Source organism: Macadamia integrifolia, chromosome 13 (assembly GCF_013358625.1).
Source record: "Macadamia integrifolia cultivar HAES 741 chromosome 13, SCU_Mint_v3, whole genome shotgun sequence".
Classification (NCBI taxonomy): Eukaryota; Viridiplantae; Streptophyta; class Magnoliopsida; order Proteales; family Proteaceae; genus Macadamia; species Macadamia integrifolia.
Genome location: NC_056569.1, coordinates 11882308 through 11906819, shown reverse-complemented (window position 1 = coordinate 11906819; position 24512 = coordinate 11882308). Strand labels below are relative to the sequence as shown.

The 24512-nt window shown below is 35.0% G+C and overlaps 2 protein-coding genes across 2 annotated transcripts in view; both read left to right on the top strand.

Moving 5' to 3' along the window:
- LOC122060138 (pentatricopeptide repeat-containing protein At3g24000, mitochondrial-like) overlaps positions 1–1962 on the top strand; it is an 18182-nt gene extending 16220 nt beyond the window's left edge. Inside the window, exon 3 of the mRNA XM_042623317.1 lies at positions 1059–1962. The gene's annotated coding sequence lies outside the window, so the exon portion shown is untranslated. The remainder of the gene's footprint in view (positions 1–1058) is intronic.
- A 20683-nt stretch (positions 1963–22645) lies between these two features.
- Positions 22646–24512, top strand: LOC122058799 (transcription factor bHLH25-like). Its single transcript, XM_042621482.1, has 4 exons — positions 22646–22756; positions 22848–23462; positions 23587–23952; positions 24061–24512. The coding sequence occupies exons 1-4, from the start codon at positions 22721–22723 to the stop codon at positions 24136–24138; spliced, it is 1095 nt and encodes a 364-aa protein (XP_042477416.1). The 5' UTR covers positions 22646–22720; the 3' UTR covers positions 24139–24512.

Sequence of the window (24512 nt, the reverse complement as noted above, 5' to 3'; positions counted from 1 at the left end):
CCTAGTCTGGTATGGAGTGGACTTCTCCATCTCTTCCACCCATTCCATCTCTCATACCCTTCCCTGATGTGCCTAGTGCTAGTGACTCACCTCCTCTACAGGTTTATCAGCGTAAGAAGGTTGGACAGCCGAGTGGAGAAACCAATACTTCAGATGATTCACTTCCTCTAGTGTCGCCTTTCTCTGGTGAAGCTCCTCCTCCTTCTCCGCCTGATGACTTACCAATTGCTTAAAGGAAAGGTACACATTCTTGCACTAAAAAGTCTATGGTTGTGTATCCTATTGATAACTTTGTTTCCCTGTCTCATCTTCCCTCTCCCATCCATGGTCTTGCCTTGTCACTTTCCACTAACCCTATTCCCTGCACCTGTAATGATGCCCTAACTATTCCTGGATGGAAAGCTGCCATAGATGTAGAAATAGATGCTCTGTTGAGTTGTGGTACCTGGAGTCTGGTAGATTTACCTCTTGGTAATGATTTGGTGAAGTGTCGCTGGGTGTACACTGTTAAGTATCACTCTGATGGCTCTGTTGAGCAGTTAAAAGCTCGTCTGGTTGCCAAGGGGTATACTCAGACATATGGAGTTGATTATTTTGAGTCCTTCTCCCCGGTTGCTAGGTTGAACTCTGTTCGTCTACTTATTTCTCTTGCTGTCAACTTTGATTGGCCCTTGTTTCAGTTGGACATCAAGAATGCCTTCTTGTATGGTGACCTACAGGACGAGGTGTATATGCAACCTCCAGGTTATGTTGCTCAGAGGTGATAAACTGGTTGTCTTGGTAGTTTATGTTGATGATATAATCCTTACTAGTAATGATGAGCAGGAATTTCTGAAATAAAGGCTTATCTACAACAACACTTTCAAACCAAGGACTTGGGGCAACTTCACTATTTTCTTAGGTTTGAGGTGATCCGATGTAAGAAAGGGATCAATCTGTCTCAAAGGAAATATGTGTTGGACCTTTTATTTGATACTGGCATGCTTGCATCCAAACCTGTTAATATCCCTATGGATCCTCACCAAAAGTTTGGTGTTAATGATGGCGAACCTCTTCAGGATGTGCATCAGTACAAGAGTTTGATTGGCAAGCTGATTTATCTTACTGTATCACGTCCTGACATCTCCTATGCTGTTGGAGTCCTCAGTCAGTTCATGCAGTCTCCTCAGAAAGCACATTGGGATGCTGATGTCCGTGTTCTTCGTTATCTAAAGGGTGCTCCTGGAAAAGGGCTGACCTATCGTCATAATCAGCATATGGAACTAGTTGGCTATTCTGATGCTGATTAGGCCGGCTCTGCTAATGATCGGAGATCTACTACTGGTTGTTATACATTTGTTGGAGGTAATCTGGTTACATGGCGTAGCAAGAAGCAGACTACCATTGCCTGATCTAGTGCAGAAGCAGAATACAGAGCTATGGCTCATACCGCTGCTGAGTTAATGTGGCTACGGTCTTTACTCTTGGAGTTGGGATTTCCAGTGACCAAGCCTATGCAGATGTATTGTGACAATCGAGCTGCGGTGTACATTGCTAGTAATCTAGTCTTCCATGAGAGGACCAAGCACATAGAGGTGTACTGCCACTTTGTTCGTGATGCTGTTCTGAAGAAGCTGATTAAGACTCCTTTTGTTCCTTCATCAGATCAGTTGGCTGATATGTTCACTAAGTCACTGTTTGCTCATAATTTTCGTAATGGTTGTACCAAGCTGAGCATGGGTGATGTGTATGCTCCAGCTTGAGGGGGAGTGTTGAGTTTAAACTCTAAAACCGATGGGGCCGATAGGGGTATTTTGGGTCCCATCGGCTCCCATATTTCTGTGATGTGGCTTTGCTTGTAATTGGGCAATGGGGGTACTTTTATCTTTTACTTTCAGCATTATTTTAATATAAGTAAAGGACTAAAACCTGCGATCAACCCATTCTGGACTGATCGCAGGTCTCTCCTCTCTTTTGGGAGTACCATCGATCGCACCTCTCTCTCTCCTCTGTTCTCTTCTTCTTCTTTTCTTCTTTTCTCTTTTCTTTTGTTTGGTTACAGATTTCTGGGATTGTAACTTAAAATGTGGTCTCCTTTGAGCTTTAGTTTTGTTTTACGCTACAAATTTCCTCCTTATATTAGAAAAATATTTATCATCACCACCTTCTGCTAACTTCACTGCCATCTTTGTCATCTTCTTGGTGATCTCTGCATTCTCTCTTATGATTCTCCTCAAAGTAGCGTGATTCTGTTCCTCACCGTGTCAAGTCATTTTGATGTCTTCAAACTAATTAACAATATTGGCTGATTCAACAATATCCAACTTCCATAGTATTATATATCTGATTTAGAAGAATAAGGTTCTTTTATGTTGTGATTCTTGATTTTCTATGCGATTTTGATTCTTGATTTTCTATGCGATCCTCTCAAGTTTTGCTTTGGATATAAGAATTGAACTTTTCAAACTTTCAGAGAACATGTAAAAGCCATTCAAGATGACACCTCATATTTTAGCAACTGAAAGGACCCAATTTCTTTGTCTTTTAATCATAAGAATGTACCCGCTACTTACTTAGGATAAATAGTATAGCAACTTGCCTCAGTTCTGAAGTACTCGAGTTTTTTAAATCCCAATAATTGAACTCAAAAGGTGTTTTATAAGCTTTAAAAAATAACTACAATTGCATCTAAACAGATTTTGTGAGTAAAACTTATGGGCAAACCAACACATCCAATAACTTACTCTGGATTTTATCTTGTTATGTTTGAGTTTCAAGTTTCATCAATGTCCTCTGTTTCTAGGTTGAACAGATAAGCTACTGCCATGAGGAAGTTAACAGTGTTGAACTGATGAAACTAGAAGTAACTCTTCCACATTAGTCATAATAGATGCTGTCCCTCTCTCTGTCCCTCAACCCCTAATTGGTCCATTGTTTTGGATCAACTATCTCTATCAATTCTATCACGTGCCTGGTGCAATCAATGGACCAATTACCCTGAAAGGCATGTATTAATTATTTTTGCCATCCCATGTTTGCTGCTTTGGACCATGTAAGTTATTTGAAGAAGGTTTGGTAGTAAAGTTCAGCTGGTCAGATAGGACATTTTATGGATGTTGTATTTAGTAGGATAAATTGTGTACTATTTCTAGGTTGTGCTCTATTGAAGAGGAGGCAGTTTGTCAGTTATATTGTCCTGATCAACTGGGAAGGCCCAAATGGCTGAACAATGGCCACCAAATTTATGCATTCATCTTAGAAAGAAATTGCTTTTTAACAGAGTTTTGCGTTAATCTTAACTTGGTAAGTCAATTAGGCGTTTGATCTAGGAAGATGTAATGAAGTCGGATGTCATTAACCACCAAGTGATTTCTTACTAGAGAAAACTAATTAATTGTAGAATCGATATGTGATCATTTGCTGTTGCTGGATTACAGGTGATGCAGAGACCAGTTTCATGTCATATAGATTATAGAATTGAACAACCAAACATTAAATTTTTCAAAAACAGAACCTAATGCGTGTATATATTAATTAGAAATTACATTGATGATTCAAGGGACAACTCAATTCAATTATGATTAAGCAATGTTCCTCAACTACCTCCAAGAGGATCATTTGATTCCAACTAAGCCATTTGACTGAGTCTCTGTGTTTATAGTAAACATGTAGCTTTTGTTTGGGTTGGGGGGGGGGGTGGATGATTTAGTATACACAAATAGATCATTGAGATAAACAAATCATGGCTAATCTACTGTTCTTATTCAGGATCAGTTTTTAGATTTGAACTCTGATATTAGACAAAAATTCATGTTGGTTTGGATTCAAAGCCAAATCAATCATGAATCACAAATTTGTTTCTAATACATCTGCTTCATTCTTATGGCAACAAAGAAGTACAGGACAATTCCAACTTGGATTTCTTGGATATTTCACGCGTTTGTGGATTGCAGACAGAGGTGCAACTTTTATTTTATTGAACAGAAATTATCTACGAATTTGTCACAATAGTTTAGCGGATATTATTGGATTTTATGCATTGTCTATGAGAAATAAGTTTTGGGAATCCATGCTCATTCCCAACTTCAGAAGAGAGAGAGAGAATCCAGAGCATTTAAAAAAGGACAGAGCCAGAGTATATATTATCTTTAGAGCTTTAGCTATGGATAATAGCAGAGCAGATCTTTCAATCCCACTTGTATTATTCATAAGTAGGTTGTGTTTGGCACCATTCAAATGGCTTACAGGCAAAATATATCTTTAAACTTAAGGGCACCCTGTCTCTCCTCACCAACAACATAACAACAATATTGCAAATGCCACCAAATTGAACAAGTGCAGAAAGAGGATCAAAGTAAAGAAAATTAATATCAGTCAATTAGGGGCTTTAGGTACCTACCCCCTAAGAAGAGATTAGTACTTGGCTTAAACACCTATTCTTTATTGGAGGTGACAGGTTGGTTTTCATAAACATGTTTGTTTAGTGCCTCATTCGTGGGGGGAATCAAGAAACAATATTATCTATCCAAGAAACTTGGATTCTGATAAATGCAAATCTTAGAAATGTATCTGACACCACCCATCTAATCTGATTACAATATATTTTAGTTAAGATGATACATGGCTTGGTAAATGAAAATTTTGATATATTTTCCTCCACCATATGCTGCAGCATAATCGCTGGCACATGGTTAATCTATCATTATTAACTACTAAACTAAACTAAACTAAACTGCATTTTAATTTCACATTATATCGATAGAGATCGAGCGCAGCCATTTGATGAGATTACTCATTGACACATTAGTGATTGATCTATATTTATTTTTCTTCATGACAGTTAAATGTTGTTAGTGCTAATTGTTATTGTTATTATATTTTATGAAAGTTATTAGTGCTAATTAAACTGGGTATATTGCACACCATACCGACTTCGTGATTTCCACCTGCAATGTTGTTTTGTTTGAGGAGGTCAAGTGTTTCCATTGATGGAAGAGTGGTTGTTACAGGTCGGTATCACTTGATATTGTTTCCTAGTTGGCGAAGAAAGAGGTTGAATCTTGACCAACTTGGACTTCATGGATTGATCGAATTCCGGTATTCTACACAGGAAAAAAAAAAAAGAACAAAGTTTTATTTCACCACACGTCACCTTGTAGATCAAAGAGATGAGACCCTTGTAGCCCTGGCCCCCACCACCCCATTGAGTGGCCCTGAGAACACGTGGTGGATGAATATCGAGTCATTGTGGCCTTAAGGAAACTTGCTCCTAAAATAAAATAAAAAAGAAGAAGAAGAGATCATCTCTTTGGTGGAATAGTCGGTGCTAAAAAAATCATAATCTCTTCCTACATTTTTTGAGAATTAAAAAAAAATAATAAAACAGCGAAGATCAAGGGTGGATCTTAGTTGTTGGTCAAGGTATGACAAAGACTTGTTAATAACACATTTGGGAATCTCCAAAATCACTACATCAGGTATTTTGACAGTTTAGGTTTCTTCAATTGCAGTGATTATTTCAGGGGTTTAGAAGTAATTTTGTTTATAGGAAAATTATCTTGTATCACCCCTATTTTCAAACCTTGTTTAAGATATCATCCTAAATTCCCAAAAATTTAGTTCAAGAAAACAAAATTGATATGTAACATGAATTATGTGTTGATGGTGAGGGATGTTTGTATTGAATAGAACCAAGTTTTACCATACACATGAATCCCTTGACCAAGGGGTTCGGATGAGATTGAGAGGGTATCATGTAATAGTGGGGTAGTGTTGACCATTCGTAAAGGGGGTGTGGGTGTGTGTGTGGGGAGGAAGAGACATTAATGACCCTACGATGATGATAAACCCTAATCTAAAGGTTAAAGAAAACTTTCACCATTTGAATAAGATCAAACAAGTGACAGCATCTAACAAAGGATCTATTGTTAGTTACCAATCTTTCTCTCCATCCATTTAGGAAATAGCCTCAGGCAGAGAATTGAGTACTTAAAGTAGGGCAGCTTTTCCACAATCTATTTTTTTGCATTATTCATGGTGGGATGATTATGCAATTCTGACTATTTCATAGATAGGTTTAGGGATTACCATATGTCAAATTTCATGATCTAATTGAATTAAATACTCTCCCATGTATTATTATGCATCTTTACATATTTTAATCGTTCATTATACCCATGCACCTCTATAATCCCTAAATTTTTAGGGCGTTATTTTTCAGAAGGCGGACTTTATTTGGACTGAAACTTGACACTTGGCTATTTGTCTACTTTCAATTTACCACATGGCATAAACTTGGCCATCCTGACTAGCTTATTAGTTCTACCCAAAAAAAAAAAAAAGACTAGCTTAGTAGGATGGGCCTATCCTTTCATATACTAATATGGGAAAAGGATGTGTATACTGCGACGTGTAGCGGTGTTCATCATTTTCACACTCTTTCTTCCCTGACCATCTAGACCTTTTGTATATAAATTGTGAGACACTCCATCCCGTGCACCCATTGGCTTAGCTTGAGAGATGCCATTACATGGGAATGGTGTATAGATCCCCTACCCTACTTGTATATATACCTACTTCATAATCTATTGATGACATAATCTCTTATGTTCTCAATTAAACAACAATAACCAATGTACTTCCCAAACTTCATTGACTAATAATATGTGGACAGCCTATCTTCATAACTTAGTCTTGTATCCTTTATATAAATACTTCATAACTTAGTATTTTTATATAAATACTTCATAATCTATTGATAGCACAATCTCTTATGTTGGCTATTAAAAAACAATAACCAATGTACTTCCCAAACCTCAAAACGACTAATAATATATGTGATCCATGTGAATGGAAGACTTGAGACTACTCAATAGTCAAAGGATACCATAAGAACACCAAAGTATTGTAATCAGCTTAAAACTTAACTTTTTCATTCAATCTTGGTATGACTTAGTTCATGCAATTGTGGGGTTGGTATGGATCCGTAGAACTAATCAAGCCGAAGATCTAAATACCCGTCGTTAAAAAAAAAAAAAAAAAAAAAAAAAAAAAAAAAAAATCAATGTGTTTACTAAATTGGCCCTAGATGGCACACGTGTTTAGATCTCCATTTAGAATGGAGGAAGATCTTTCCATAACCATCCAATGCCCATTAAATTATTAATTTCCTGATGGGTTGATGTCAATACACGGTAAATTATATATAAATATATTTGAAGAGAATGTGCACATGTAGATAGGCTTAACTACACTGTCCAATCCCTGAGTCAAGCCAGATTTTCGATGGAAAGTTTTCACCTTAGATTAACCACTTATCAAGTACTATTTGAGTAATCATGTCTTTATGGTAAGGTTATGAGTTGCCTTCATCTGTAGGATTTGAGGGTAGTTACTGAATTTGTCTCTCTTTGTTTCCTCGTAGATTATTGTGATGGGAGTTATCTAAGGTTATGAAAATTCTTTGTAAACATAGAGATGTGAGTTAAAGAGCTCCTTCTTCATTGTTACTGAAATAATTCTTTTCTTTCAGTGGATGCAGACACCTTGTTAAAACACGTAAATCCTTACGTTATGATTGCGTAGTTGTTTCTTCTTTCTGTTTTTTGTTGTGTTCATCATGAATAGGGTTTTGTTTCTACATTTTTACCTTTTGATTAATTTAATAGTAGAACCAAAATTGCCTAAAAAGCTACCGAATTTAAATTACCAGTTAATTTTGTGGAAGAATTTGAGATCTCGTGCATTAAAACGCATGGTTATGGACCCGAATCCATTAGTATGGAACATGTTATGGGTCGAGGGCTTGTTCCCCTTCTTCAAACTCATATTCGTATTTTTCATATAGAAATCTCTAATCAATTATAGAATAAGATTCATTTTGCATCATGTTTAAGGGATTTCTTGATTAAGATTGAAAAAGTAATGTCACTCGATCATTATCATACAAACTACAATCTTTTTCTAACCATGAGAATCCCACATTCCCACCAGAACACCTTCTCTTTTAAAATTAATAATAGATAATAAAATATAACAACATGTCCACAAAATTAGAATGTTGATAGATTTAACATGAGGCAGAATATACTTGGCCTCAAGAGTTGGATTTCCAATTATCCAAATAAATAAATAAATAGAAATAACATGGCAATGAAGCTTCCTGATTCATTAATATTGGTGGGTCATGAGTCATGACAGAGCTTTTTACCATGTGGAGATGAGCTAATGTGGTGGATCAATATGGTCCATATTAATTAGGAGGGACACTTTCGAATATTTAGTCACATGTTTTTTTTTAATGAGAAAAGAAAAACTCAGATTAAAATAAAGGCGTTTTAGAGTGTTGATGTTTGGATTATAGAGGTTAATTTTATTATGCTTGATCATTGCATTAGGTGCTAATTTTGTCAAAAACAATAACCAGTTCATTAGTAGGCCTGAGCTGGAAGTTGATGTTAGTTAAAGTATTGTAAACTTAAAAAAAAAGAGGGAATATGCTCAAAGGCCATGAACTTCATGTTGGGTAAGAAAGAATCCTATTTAGAATTTTCGCATCAGACCACCCCTCCTTAATCTTCCATTCTTTTAGCTGTGCTTCTGTGACTCCGTAAAGTAACGTACCCCCTTGTTGTTGTCAATGGGATTCCCTACCATCAAGTAGTTGGTCATAAATGAGAGACAATATCCATTATAGGTAAAACATGTTGCCTGTCCACACAATTTTATCTTTCATCCGTCACCAAAATAGTTAAGCATGACAATATAATTTAAATATGATATAATAATAGCATGGTTTGGTAGGGGGTTGTGGGGGATTACCATTTGATTTGATCCCTTATAGTAGTTTGTACTTGAAGAAATATTGTACCATCGAAAAGCGGGAGACAATTTTATGTGGGTTAAAATTTAGTCACATGTTTTTTTTTTTTTTTGGTAAAGAGTTTAGTGATGAGCACATTTATGTGTGAAATCTAGTGTAGTAAAACATGCATTTTACATATTTAGAATGGAGCTACCTTGGGTTTTACTCTCTTTTTGCAGGTTTTATATTTTCAAGGCCTGCTATATCTCTAATTTTACACGTAAAGAGGTCCTATTTCTTTTCATGGTTGCGAAGATGACGAAATTCTGAGCAAGATGGGTGTGTTCAATTGCAAGTATATATTTGTTTGGTCAACCGTACAAATGATTATTCTTTTCGGACCAGAAAAAGAATAATGAATCAGAACTGAACTGAGATGCAGAACCATCTGCAGTTGTCCCAAGGGTATAAGGAATATTTTAAATGCCAACAAGGACTAGTGGACCACATCCTTAAGTGATTGAAGATTTATTTTTGGTAGCAACAACTACCTAACGTAGTTGGTGAGTTGTGGTGTGCAAGATCCCTTTTTTATTAGGAGGTCTCAAGTTCGAACCTCTTAGTTGCCATTTTGTTGATATTTTTTTTTTTTGAAGATTTTCTCTCTCCTACTCATCACTCAAAAGAGGTCGGCTAAAGGGTTTCTTACGCAAGAGGAGAGAGAAATAAGGAAATAAAGAGAAAAATAGAAAAAAGGGAGAAAAAAATAGGAAAAAAAAATCATCCAAGATGTCGCCCACATTTGAAGAAGAGAGAGAAAAGAAAAAAAAAATGGAAAAATGAAGCAAAATCGTTGGAGATTCTTTACTACCTATGATTCTCTATCTTCTCTCTCCTCCACCTCATCAACAAGACAAAAAAAAATCTTTTTTTTTAGAAGCTAAAATTGTTAGCTTCCCTCCCCCATTCTCTATATAATAAAATTAACACAAGGGGAGGAGACACTTCATTCTTCTTCTAGGGGTTTTTTTTTAATTGCTCTCTCTTTCTCTAGTTTTTTCTTTCTCTAGCTCTAGTTCTAGGTTTATGCTTTAAATACTTTTGTAAGTTATTTTTATTCAATTAATGCAAGCACTTTTGTTTTTGATTCAGTTTTTTATTTTTATTGTTTAAACAATTGAAGTTGTCATTTTCAAATTCTATTTCTAGGCTTAGTTCTAGGTGACAAGAACAAGCTATGAAGAATGTCTTTCAAGTTCAATTTTTTTCTTTAGATTTGTTTTCTTTAGTACTAGAAATTTCAGATTTGGTTTATTCCAGATCTAGTTTTTAGTACTGGTAGTATCTCAAATCGATCAAGTTTTCAGTTCAAGGGTTAAAGTTCAAGTAAGTAGGCTCCTTCAGTAGTCTTCTCTCCCCCCTCTCATTCCCTCTCTTGATTACCTTTTCTTTCTTAATTTAGGATTTTAATTTCAGTTGTTACATTATTACTATCCCTTTCCCCCAAGGTTCATGGCTAGTGTATGTGTTGGCTTTGCCCCTCCTAGCCATAGAACCATCATTTTATTATTTTTATTTTAGTTGTCTCCCTTTCCCTAAACCCAAGTAGAGTAACCTTAGTAAGAGTGACTCTCTGGTCAAGTAGGAAAGCTCATATTATGATGCATCCTTCAGACTAAATAGAGAAACTTACTTGTGAGTCTCTCTCTAGCTTTATCCCCTTTTTTTTTTTTTTACTTTTTTTTTATTTCAGCATTTTTTTTTCTTCATTGCTTTTTAATTGCGTACTTATTTTTAGCTATTTATTTATTAAATTTTAATTGCTTGGCTTGCGTATTTAAATTCTTAGATGACGAATGGTTAGGACGTTATTTTAGATACATATGTTTATGATGGTAATTAGAATTAGATCACAACCATTAATCAGTTCACTTTCGTATTATTAAAAGAAGCAAAAAAATAAAGTGGCTACTCTCCCTGTGTTCGACCCGTAGCTACACTGATCCATACGCTTGCGGTTACATTTTAAAATCTTAAACATTTAGTAACATGTTAAAGTCTCTTCTCGACACCAACTTAATTTTACAAGCATTTCTAAGAGAAAAAAAAAATTCTATGAGTATTAGTTACTTCACCTTGTAATGTATTGTTTTCTTAATTGGATATTAATTATTGCATTTTCACCATAGATTTGTTTGGGTTACGATGTCTTGCATGAGTGGACTGATTTTGAAGAGTGATTAAGAGGCTGAGGGCCCTGAGTCTTGGAGGAATCGACCCACCTTGCTTGTTATTATTGTTACCGGGGCCCTAGCAAGTTAACATGTCTATGGTAGGGGTTAGAGGGTAGCAGACCCTGAGAATTTTTTTTGGCTATATCAGTATCTTAGTAAGGTATATGTATATGGTTTCACTATGTATTTATAGTGAGGATTCTTTCTCTGTAATCATTTTGAGAGAAGTGTGAGGACAAGTGACTGTAAACGTATTCTCCATTGATAGTAAACCGGATCTTATCTCATAGTGGAAGTCCAGTCAGAGACCTTATCGGTGCAGGTCACGTGACCTATAGCGCAGCCTTCAGTTTTTGAGGCTTCCTCTACCCACATCTCTATGTGGCCACAACAGTTCCATATGGAGAAAGATGGGCTCTCCATGTTCCATCAATAGCACCTAACCTATGCCGATTTTGGCGGACCGTGGTCAATCCTGGTGAACTCATGCGGTTTAGATGTGCCCAGAGGCCAGAGGTGAACGGTCATCTTATCAAATCATGTAAATCTTTGTGTGCATTGTATGATATTGTGTTTGCAATTCCCATTAATTTTTTTGCATCATTTTAGGTTTTCGTTTTCCACAAGATTAATAATTTTTCAAGTCGTATTTAGGTCATTATGTCTTTAGGGTAGGTAGGACTTTGTTGAAGGTTGATGTCTTGTATTTTGTGGATTAGGTTGCGGGTTGCATTTGAAGGACAATTAAAACCTGTAGGGCTTGAGGGTAGTTACGAAAATTTGTATCTCTTTGTTGTCGAGGACTTATGTAGGACTCATCCTCAAAAGCTACCCGTTAAGGAAATGTTGCCCAAGTACCTATAAAGCAACTCTAAGTCTCTACATCGGATTACTCACTTCCGATGTGGGATTATTACTTATTTCCTTTTGCATGAAACCCCAACATTTATTCATTATAAATTGTTGTGATGAGAGTTATTAAGATCAAGAGAATTCTTTGTAAACATAGAGAGGTGTGAAGAAGAGACTATGTAACCATTTTTCCATTGTTAGTGAAAATAATCTCATCTTTCTGTGAATATAGGCACCTTACTGAACCACATAAATACTAGCAACATGTCAAAAAATTTGATAGATCTAACATGAGGCAGAAGATACTTGGACCTCAAGAGTTGGATTTGTCTACTAAGCTACCTAATATTATAAACCTTAATATTCCCACGTGGGAGAATAGGATTGTTGAAATTAACTTACAAAATTGATAATATATAATAAAAATATAAGCAACATGTCCAAAAAATTAGAATGTTGATAGATCTAACATGAGGCAGAAGATGCTTGGACCTCAAGAGTTGGATTTGTAATTGTACTTACTTTATCCAATTATCATACTCAAATAAATAAAATAATAGAAATCCTAACATTACAATGAAGCTTCCTGATTCATTAATATTGGTGGATCATAAGTCATGACAGAGCTTTCTACCATGTGGAGATGAGCTGATGTAGTGGATCAAGATGGTTCATATTAATTAGGAAGGACACTTTGATTATTTAGTCACATGCAAAATTCTCTTGTCTACACCAACTTCTATGAGTATTAATTACTTCACCTTGTAATAATATTGTTTTCCTTAATTGAAATTAATTATTTTTATTTTCATTTTTCATATATAATATATTCTTTCTGCCATGTTGCCACGTCTCCTCCTGTGGAGGTGTGCTAACATTTTGTCACATGAAAGGGTATTGCTTGAGGAATAATAGTATCTTTTGGGTTGTCAATTACTTCTTATATACATAATCTGCCTGAGTGGAGAGATTATTTTAAGGAATACTTTGATATTTTACAATGATTTTTAAGTTTATTTTTCTCCATTTCTTTAGGGTTTCTTAGTTCATGCAGAGCAGAAAACTTACCTGAGCTGTATTCATTTGCTATAACATGACAAATTAGATCAATCCAAATATTTTTAGGCAGGTAGATCTTAAGGTCTTTTACTCACATATTAAATTTCACGTCTAAAAGTTTAAGACAACAAAAAATGCACATGGACTACTGATAGAGTTCTTGAACACTATGAGAGAGCATGTGATTGAATTCGAAACGTGATCAATCTAGATCATTTTTATTTTTTAAATATCCAATGGTTAGAATTATCATATAATCATTCTACATGACACAAGTAGGTGGATAAACCATGTAAGATTATTTCATACAAACATATTATGAACCTTTTCATTTTTTTATAATTTCAATTTCAATAAAAAATTTATTCAAGACAAAGAGAAAGTGGGGAAGCATATATTAGGCAAGATGAAGGCCAAATTATATCATGATTGTGGCAACAATAGGTTGAAGACTTTATCATTTGAAACAACTAACATCTTCAACAAAGCGACTCTTGACGTGATGGTGCCTATCAAAATTGCGATAGAGCGATAACCTAAGTCCAAGGGAGAGGTTGGTTGTTCATCCCCCTCTCCCAATGGATGCTTGGTATCCTTTATTTCCCAACCCCCCTCCCACCTCTCATGCACCCACCCCTTGGCCACTCTTCCTTGAATTGGGACGCCAACCCTAGTGGCCTATAGGCCCTTGACACGATTGATTAAAAAAAAAAACCTTCATTCTTATGTTTTGTATGCATGTCTTCTTATAAATTAAAATCTCATCAAAGAAAATAATATTTTACCTAAAATTTCCTTTGTATATAGCTTATACCTAGAAACAAATGGATCCTTATAGGAAATAAATACTTACTATCCCTTAAAAAAAGACAAAGAGAAATGCTTAAATAAATACTAATTATCTCTTTAAAAAAATAAAAGGAAAAAAAAAGAAATTCACCCTTCAAAGAGATTGGTCAAAATTAAAGAGTATATTTTTAATCCTTCAAAAATCAAATGGGATCCAAAAACTTTTCTAGTCATGGATGCTTGACAATTAAAACTCCTCAAAATCACTTCGAAGCAGTGATAAAGGTCGAGTTTGTGTTTTATATGGTGCATTTTGACAATATAAAAAGGGCAAAACTATCCTGCCTGTCACTACTAAAAAAGAACCTGATTGATCGACCAATCATTTATCGAGAAATTATTATAATTAGTTATTGTTGATAAACCATTATTATTATTTTTTTAAATCATTTCCTTTCTTCTCTACCCCAATATAGATATTGAATTAAATGAGCTGTTATCCCCCTCAATACAATAATATTGGTGTTACTCTTTTTAATTGGAATAAGAATTTAGATCTTATCTCTTTCTGATTTGTACTAAAAAGAAAAAAAAGTTTTGCTCTATATTTTCTGTTATTTTTATTTCATTTTATTTCATTTAATTTGACGATTGATAAAACTTTAAAAAGTTATAATTAATTACATGCAATTAAATCAATAATTCCTATTTCAAACTCTTTTTTTTTTTGTTAATATGTGGTGACCTTAGCAATTTTCCTAATAGTGACGACCGGAACCAAAACTCAAACATAAATTAATATTCTATATAAAAAAAATACTTCAATGACAAATGCCTTACGTAATTGGTAAAGTTGTGCCACCCTCACCAAGGGGTTTTGAGTTTGAACCTCTTGGAAGACAATCCCTAAGTGCTCAAAGCACAATATAAGAGTGAGTGCAGGAGGGAAATGAGAGAATGCCAAAGGCTGGGGTTCTCAGCATGCGTACGTCTCTCTCCCTCCCCTTCAGAAATGACCTTCTCGTCCTTTGCATCCCAACCCCCCATTGGTTGAACCACTAGGTCCAAAAAAGCTAGTGGATATGCCCAACCCTCTTTCATTATTTGTTTAACGTTTGATTCAGTATAAATTTTAAGCTCAAAATTTATCCAAGTGAAATTATCCGTTCACTGTTCGTATACTTTTAGAGCTTGCTCTTTTTATTGTATTCTTAAGGAGATCAGTACTTTTGATGTAGAGAAGGTTTAAGAAGAATTCTTGAATCGGCAGAAGTCTAGCCGATCAGGATGAAAGTACTGATTTTTTTACTGCTCAACTTCTAAAAGTCGTAACTTTCGATTCAAATACAGTTGCAGGAGCCATAATACATTATCGGAAACTGCAGCTAGTGCTCTATAGGTTGTCGAATTAATCTGTTTAGACCTCAAATTAGCACTTTTAAGGGGTGTACCAGGCCTCCAAAATTTTGTGTGCAATTTTGAAATATTTATTTCCTATTTTATTTTGGTTTCCTTTTATTTTGTAATCCGACCTTATAAAAAAGGTTGTTTTATATGAAATAAATGACATCTCTAGTTTTATGAATCGATTCAGTTTCTCTTCAAATCAGGGTTTCTTTACCTTGTGGATTCGAGTGTCAATAGCACTAGAACAAGATCTAACCCCATTCCTATTGTGTCAATTTTTACTGACTCCTTATTAACAAAGACCTTATCAATAACGTGTAAGACAATATGTCTGAATTCCACTCTATAGTTAGAGAAGTCTTCTGACTCAACAATTTTGTGTTGTTCACGTTCTAATGAATAAATTTTTTAGCTATCCCTCCATCCCTCCAAAAAACAAGTGTGCTCTGAAACTTTGAAATCAAGGATAACAGACATCCTTAATGTTAAGGTGATTCAAAGATTAATAGTAGTGCCAACCAATGAGAAGGAATGGGTCATTATTTAAGGTGGAATCAGATCATTTCATTCTGTCGACACCATGTGAACACTACTTGGCCTCCAAAATTGGTGTGATTAATAATTAAACGTGTGGCACTTATATGGAGTAATAGTGTAATTAAGCTGAGGGGTCCATGGGCGTTCCCACTGGAAGACTTAGTCTCTTGAGAGTACTTAATAATAGTGATTAACGGTGAAGAGAATTGAAGAGGAAAAAGATGAGTGAAGATGATTCGAGTTCAGATCCTTTATATGTATGTTCATCTAAACGTACACTTTAATTATTAACACTTGTTCCTTAGAACGTTCAAATTGGCGGATGATTTGGGACTAAAAGGGGATTGTATTTGACTCAATGTGGCACTGAAATTATCATTAGTAAATTTAGATTTTTGGCCTTGTGGAGCCATTTCTGGTAAAATTTAAGGATTTCCTCAAATCCTTTTGTTTATTTTTTAAAATTTAATTATATATATATAATTTTTTTTGTTCTTCCCTTGTATCATGGGGAGAAGTGGATTTTTTTACTAGAAATGGCGGCTATCAACATATGAATTTAATACTTCAAAATTTATAAAATCCCACCATTTTTTTAAGGGAAAGTAATCTCTTAGAGCGTGGTGTCTATGCTTATGCGAGACCCAATCAGCATCTTCTTTTTGTTTAAATCATCTGACTGATCTCTAATTCTTAATCACCCAATTCTTGCCCATTTTAATCTTTTAAATGTCTCTCTACTCGACAATCGTTGGTTTTTAAAATGTAAAGGTATCACACATAGAGAGAATTAGGCGATTAAGGATTGGAGACGAACCAAAACCTCAATCTACGGGGTGCAGGGAGGTCATTTTATGAGAAAAAAGATAGAGACCGACATCAAGGTGCAGAGCCACACTCTTGGACAAGAAACTTTCTTTGTTCTTTTCTATGTTTTATTTTATTATATTTTTAATACAAAAGACGAAGAGATTAATTAGATTGGATTTTTTTTTTTTTTTTTTTTGAAGGATAATCGTATCACTTTCTCTTGATATGGTCTAAAGGAAGAAAAATCTCCTATGTTGGCTCCTAGTGAAATCCCAAGTTGATAAGTATTAGGATTTAAGATCGAATCTATGAAAAATTAAGAGTGAAAAAATGTAAAGAATGATCATCCCTGGATCCTCATTGCCTTTGGAAGGATTGAAGGAGCTGGCCAATCTCCATGCAGCAGAATAGTGTAATGTGAAAGTGCACGTGAAGAGAATGAAATTATATATAGTATTATAAATCACCAGTGACAGCTAATTGATCAACTCCAGTTTTTTTTTTTAATTTTAATTTTTAAATCCTCTCCTCAATACTTCGATCTCTCCTCCCCCATTAATAAATCCAAACAATCTCTCCTCTTTCATTAATTTCAATTCTTTATTGGGATACCCTCATTAATATTTTCTTTCCTTTCTTCTTCTAGAAATATATATATATATATATATATATATTTTTTTTTCTTGTCACTGAAGAAAGACCATTTCGGAAGATCAGGATGTGTGAAGAATTGATATGTAGAAGACCCAACCAGCAAATCTAAAAAGGTGTCATCTGTTTTGTTGATCTGAGTCCTCTGACCTTGTCTATGTGGCTGTGTTCAACTAAAAAAATGTGTAGTTTTAGCTTGTGTTAATTGCTGGGAGCTTGAGCTTTCCTCCCCTTGAAGCTTGAACTTGTTAAGCAACAACTCTGAAAGTCAATGTTAGGTTAGGTTCTCCATTTCAGCTTAAGAGTACAGAGGCAGGAAAGTTAAAACTTTAAACTGAATACAATACATTTCACCTGCATGCACTTTTTCATGCAGTCCTCTCTTTCCTTCCATGATCAAGAGTAATACAATCATAGTGCTGGCAGGCATTGGACAGGGTTCAATGATTTAGGGATCAGGAAGGTCAGTGACTAGTTAATAAAAGAGGGCAGACTTCGACGCAATAGAAAGATTGCTTCATTGAGATTTAGTGGTCATGGGTTCATAACAGAAAATAGCTTTTCTAGGAAGTGGGGGCTAGACTGCGTAGATTATGACTCTCCCCTGACCCTACAAGGATAGGAGCCTCATGTACTAAGTATGCCCTTTAGTGACTCGTAAAAAAAGCCTACAAACTAAAGTCTTATACACAATTCTTCATTACCCTCAAGATCCAAGAGGAATGAAGCCAAGCAGTTGGGTTATAATAGAGACTCGAAGTCCATTACCATTTGGAGCAAATTGTGGTTGCTGCTATCTTCTTGACCATTTTGATAAATAATTACAGTCAGGAAAGATTCTACTTTGTGTTGAAATAATTCCATATTAATATAAAGAACTTTATGACTGTCGATGCTTTTGTATATCAATTGAGCCTCTTCATCTAATAGCTTAAGTTTTTAGGTCAATACTTCAACATAGTGAGAACCACTAAAGTAGACACTTTCCTATAATTTTAATTTAAGTTGCTAAAGAAAAGAAGAAGAAGAAAACGAAAGAAAGGTGCACATTTTTGTATTCATTTTGTGCTTCAATGAAACAATTTTAAAGTTATATTGATTTGAGAAATAGAAGAATATGTTTGGCAATGAGTCATTATCTTTGGCAATTAATGATCCTCTTCAGCTATGAAGCTAAAGTTTCTAACAAATCTTAAAAAAAAAAGACTTATCACTTTTTCTTTTTTAAATATGGTAGTTACATTTTACTGCCCTTTTTCTAAGAATTAAGAATAAGATTTGATTAAAACAAAAAGGATCGAATATCATCAGTCAAGCTGACCAAACAAGACAAAAACAAATACTGGATGCACACATTTTCTAAGAACCATACAAAATCATTTATCACTGTCCCCATTGAAGTGGGCATTTTTCAACAATGTTCAGTTTTGTTGCTGTGGTGGGGGAGGGGAGGGGGAGAAGAAGAGGGGAGGGGGAGAAGAAGAAGAAGAAAGGTGGACATTTTTTATGTTAATTTTATGATGCCATGAAACAATTTTAAAATTGTATTGATATGAGAAATGACAAGTATGTTTGGCAATGAGTCATTTTCATTGGAAATGTACTAGTCACTGCCCTTTGTTCTGCTAGTCCTTAGTCTCTCTCAAAAGAAAAAAAAGATTACCACCTTTTTTTCCACCAATCCTAGTAGGGCTACATTTGGCTGCCTTTTATTTTTTTTTTCCTTTCTATAAAAAAAATTAAATTTCATTAAAAAAAAAAAAAAAAACTGAAATATCATCAGTCAAGCTGACCAAACAAAACCAAAAATGGACATATGATTTGTTTAGAGCTATACAAATTTGTCCATCAATATAAAAAATAGCCAGGCACATCATGAACAAGTCCAAAAGGTAAGAGGAGGGGCCACCGATTAATGAAGTAGGCATTTTCCAATAATATTTCCCTGTGTTGCTAAAAAAGAAGAAAGGTGAATATTACTCTGTATTAATTTTTTGCTTCCAATGAAACAATTACTCATACTTACTTGAGAAATGGAAAACTATATTTGTTAATAAGTGATTGTCGTTGGGAATGTTATGGTCCTTGCTCTTTGTTCTGGTGGTCCTCAAACTCTTTATTTAACCCATCAACAATGAAGCTAATTAAAGCTTTAAGAAAGAAAAAAAGAAGAAGCTGAGACCAAGTCCAATATCGTTACATTTGGTTGCCCCTTTCTATAAAATGAAGAATTAAATTTCATTAAAGAAAAATATGGAAATATGTCATCAATCAAGATGATTAAATTAAAAAAAAATAAAAATAAAACATGTACATAGACATATATATTTCCTTGAAACTATACAAAATTAATTAGTTGGGATAAGGTTATGCTTGTTGTTGTTGTATACAAAATTGTCCATCACGGCAAAAAAAAAAAAAAAAAGCCTGACACCTCATCAACAGCCCAAAAAGAAAATGGAGGGAGGGAGGCTACAATCTAGTTACATTTACAAAATTTCTAGTATGACCAAGTTTCTATGGATAATGATCAATACAAGAAAAAGACCCATTTTTTAGCGTGTAATAATCAAAACAACAATTTTAAGGATGCAACTTGTCCCCACACAAAGTAGTGAACTAAGACATTGTAACATTCTTTGGATTGCTCCTTATTTTATTGTCAAAAATTTATTTAAAATAGAATTTAATGAAAACGTAAAGGGTTTTTAAAAAAAAAATGAAAATTATGTAATTTAATATATATATTTTTTGGTACAATATTTAATTTAATATTAAATGAAGTATTTATATGAAATGACAATATTTACCTTTGATGAAAAAAAAATATTATCTTAAAAAGACAGACTAAAACTTCTTAATTCACCACTTCGATCTTATAAAAAAAAAATTCATCACTTCGATTACAATAAGATTTCACCACTATTTAAATGATAATTCTCTATAAACATCATTAGTAGTATTAATGATCCCGTGCCTTAGGGTTTGTTGTGAGGTGTGTGATTATTGTAAAAAAAATATGCAAGTGGGGTTGAACAGAACTCTAAGCCAATCAAGATGCAGAGAGTACTCCAGTCTCCAGCCTCCACCATTATTCTGTATCATAATTAACTTAACTGGTATTAATTAAAGAAATGTCAGTAAGTTAGCATTAAAGTAACTTAAGATCTAAAACGTTGTAAATTCAAGGCCATCTTACCTTCTAACCCACCAACTTGCAAATGCCAAGAAAAAGACAAAAAAGAGCAGATCATGAATCAATTTTGAGATTCATCAAAGAGTATCAAATAAATAAATTCAGTGAGTGAGGGCTCAAGTTCATTTCCAGTGTATCCAGCGAATCTTTAGAGAGAGAGAGAGAGAGAGAGAAAGAGAAAGAAGGGGGTATCAACTGTAGCTTGTAATCAATGTGCGTGTGTTATTGTGGTGTTCTGCTCCCAACTGGCCAACATGTATCCTTGTGCTTAACGCTGACATGCATGCACAGTTCTCTTCTCTGGGTTCACCCAAGTCCATTTATGTATTAATCTAATTCGAAACACAAGTTAATCCATGAACTCCAAATGGGTTAAGGGCAGCAAGGTTTTTTTTTTTTTTTTTTTAATTTTTTTATAATTTTTTAAAATAAAAAATTATTGGGAAAATAGTTTCAGTGGGGGAGTGTGGTCCTGTGCCCAGACACACAAGTTAATCCATGAACTCCAAATGGGTTAACGGCCGCAAGGTTTTTATTTTTATTTTTATTTTTTAGAATAAAAAGTTATTGGGAAAATAGTTTCAGTGGGGGAGTGTTGTCCTGTGCCCAGACACATTTTAGGTTGGAGGTGGCGGGAGGGAATGATTGTCTCGTCTCCCATGAAATGGAAAATAATGTTTCTATTGATGCTTTCTTGTGTGCTCCCATTGACCCTTGCAAATGCATAGGAGTTGCAGTTCCTTATAGGAAACATTTCCCCAAAGTAATTTTACTGATGAACAAGAGAAAAAGGAAAAGTGTTCCTTCACCGCACGATAAGATTCATCACTCCATCCTAGGGATCATAAACCTCTATAGGGTTTTAGAATCTTCAAAAAATTTATTCTTCCAATGCCCAGCATCTGCTCATTGAATGGAACTGAGTGAATTTCCATTCACTATAACTTTAGGAAAACTCAATCAGGAGAAAAACATAAACTACTAGAAGTCCATTATTGGATCGCCTTAAGGTCCATCTAACTTAGCGTTTGATAGTAACAGTGATGGTGATTGTTTGGCAATTGTTTCCTTAAACTAGCTAGTTTACTTTGCAGCTCCATAGGTCCTTTTCCAATGTGCCATTTCTTTGAAAAAAAAAATCTTCTTAAAAAAACCTCATAAATGTAAAATTAAATCAAGGACCCACAGCTAATCTTTGGACTAACCCTATAAAATAATCGACTAATAAACCTTCCAAGTGTTTATTAAAAGGAGAAAAAAAATCCTCCAAAAATATTGGAAATAATGTGGCACATTAAGTGGAGATTAAACTAAAGACAAATGAAAAAGAGGACAAAATAATGTCATGATGATGCAATAAAATTTAAAATCTTCACACTTGCTGAATGAAATTTTGCCACTATGGATTGCAAGAACTTTTCTACTACCCAAATTCATAGTAAAAGAAATAAAATCTCAAAGGATATTCTGAAAAATATTTAAATTCAAGAAAATATTTGTAAAGAATTTAGATCCCCATATATGCGTCGAGGTTAACATACATGCAAATGATCCAAACTCATTTGTGAACCTAAAAAAAAAAAAAGTGAATTATTGCATTTTCCACACTCCCATCCCTTAATCGGAAAAAACAAAAAAACCTTCCAGATCAAGACAATTACAAAATGATTTGATTTTTTTTCAAAAAAAAAAAAAAATTCTTCCAGATCAAGACTATTGATTTGATTTGTTTCCAAATGAACATGCCGTCAATAAACTTATTGCTCGTCAGCAATAGGTGTCAGTCTGTCAGATACTAAAACCTATTGTTAGAAGATTAAAAAATCTAAAATTTTGGAAGGAAGAGAGAGAGAGAGAATTCACGCGTGGTTTCCATCTCCTAGGAGTTGCTGCTATAAAAAGGTCAGAAGGTCTTCTATTAGAGATACAGAAAAAGAAATCTCCAGACTTCCAACCTTCCAGCTTTTCTTGAACTCTGAAACTCTCTCTTAAGGTAGGTTTCTTCTCCTTCTTGGTGAATTGGGCTTCTGGGTCTCCCCCCACCTCTTTTTTTTTTTCTTGATTTCCTGACTATCTGTTTGATTCATCATGTCCTTTTGTGTTACTAAAACTGATACTTCATGGGATAGTTTAATTTCTTTGATTTGCACCCATAAAGAATGAGCTTTGAATTTCTGTTACAACTTGAAATATCCTTTCTAAATCAAACCAGAGAAGGAATAGAATTATGAATTTCCTTCATACAAAGTAAAGGGTTCATGGGTATCTTCAATTTTGTTAAAATATTGAAGATTTGGAGAATATCCATCCATTCCATTGACCTGAACATCTCATTAGATCTTATGCATGTTCTTGTAGGATCATCCAGGAGTTGCTTCAGCAAGAACTAAAGAAACTGCATTAATGGAGATGTCATCTTTCAGATGGGTATCCGAGCTGGTAAGATCATTTGTTTCTGTAATTATTACATGAATTCTCATTTTTTTTAGCTAAACAATTAATGTGGTATGTTCTTAAATTAATTAAACAGGGAATGGATGATCCAGCCTTCATTCATCAATGCCAGATGAACTCTTTTGATGATCAGTTCACCTCTCAACACATAGGAGGAGCTGCATTTGGAGATGACTTCCACAGTTCTTTCTCTTCCGAGAGTCACTCCTCATACCCAACCATGAACCAAAATAGCAACAAAACCACCTTCAGTGGATCATCCATGGAGGCATCTCAGACAGGCATGGGGAGAGGAGATAGACCCTCGAAACTGCTCAAGACTAGCAGCTGGAACTCTTGCACCACGACCACCGACCCGGAAGCTTCTTCTCCTCCTCCTAACATTCTCTCTTTTGGTGGTTCGGCTTCACTGACAGATCAATCTCAACAGTTGTATGGGAATCTAATTGGAACTGTGAAGCCCAAGGAGGAAGCTATGATCTTCTCTTCCTCTGATGTCTTGATTTCTCAAGGTTCTTATATGAGCCAAAATCATGGATCCAAAGCTAACCAAGGGGTTAAGAGGCCACTTCCTACTAGTTGCAGACCAACTTCTCATACACAAGAGCACGTTCTAGCAGAGAGGAAGAGAAGAGAGAAGCTCAGCCAGCGTTTCATAGCACTCTCAGCCATTGTTCCAGGCCTCAAGAAGGTACTCTTTTTGCTTTTTTTTTTTTCTTTCCATAAGTCGGTTTTCTTAAGCTGTGTTTGGTATGTATTCTCGAAATAGATTTTGGGTCTAAAACGCATTCTGAGGCCTAATTGATGTGTCACAGATGGACAAGGCTTCTGTTTTAGGTGATTCCATCAAGTACTTGAAACAACTGCAAGAGAGAGTTAAGGTACTAGAGGAACAGGCCAAGAAGAAGACCATGGAATCAGTGGTGGTAGTCAAGAGATCTCAGATTTCAGCAGACTACGACAACTCTTCCTCCGGTGAGAACTTCGACTCTGACGGCCCTCTACCGGAAATTGAGGCTAGGGTTTCAGACAAGAATGTCTTAATAAGAATTCACAGTGAGAATAGGAAGGGAGTGATGGTGAAAACCCTAGCAGAGATAGAGAAGCTCCACCTCTGTGTAGTCAATAGTAGCACCACTGCTTTTGGGGATACAGCACTTGATATCACCATAGTCGCTAAGGTAATAAATAATCTCCAATCCTTCTAAGTTGTGATGCTTTTTGTTGAATTGGATAGTCCAAGAAGAGAATGCCTTTGAACTTAAGAAACCCGTTTTCTTTATTTGCAGATGGAAGAAGAATTCTCCATGAAAGTGAAGGATCTTGTGAGGCATCTACGTTCAGCATTTCGGCAGTTCATGTTATAACAATAAGAAGAAAGAGAGAAGTTCAGTTTGTTTAGTTGTTTGTGCATAGAAGATGAAGAGATTTATGCTTTCTTTTTCCTTTTTATCTTTTGACTTGAGCGAATTCAGTGAGTACGTTCAGTTGTTTGTGCATAGAAGATGAAGAGTAATTTATCTTTTTTGGGCTTCTCCTTGGTGCATGGAAGCTTTAGAAGAACGGGGAACTAGTGATCGGATCCTCTCCTCGACCATGACCTCATACAATAATCTCACACTATTCATTGTTTGCCACACCTAGAGGTGGCCCCTACACCCCTTAGATGGTGTGAGATTGCTGCAAGAGTTATGGTCCAGGAGAGGATCGTGTGGTGGATGGAATTGATAAACTTTTTCGA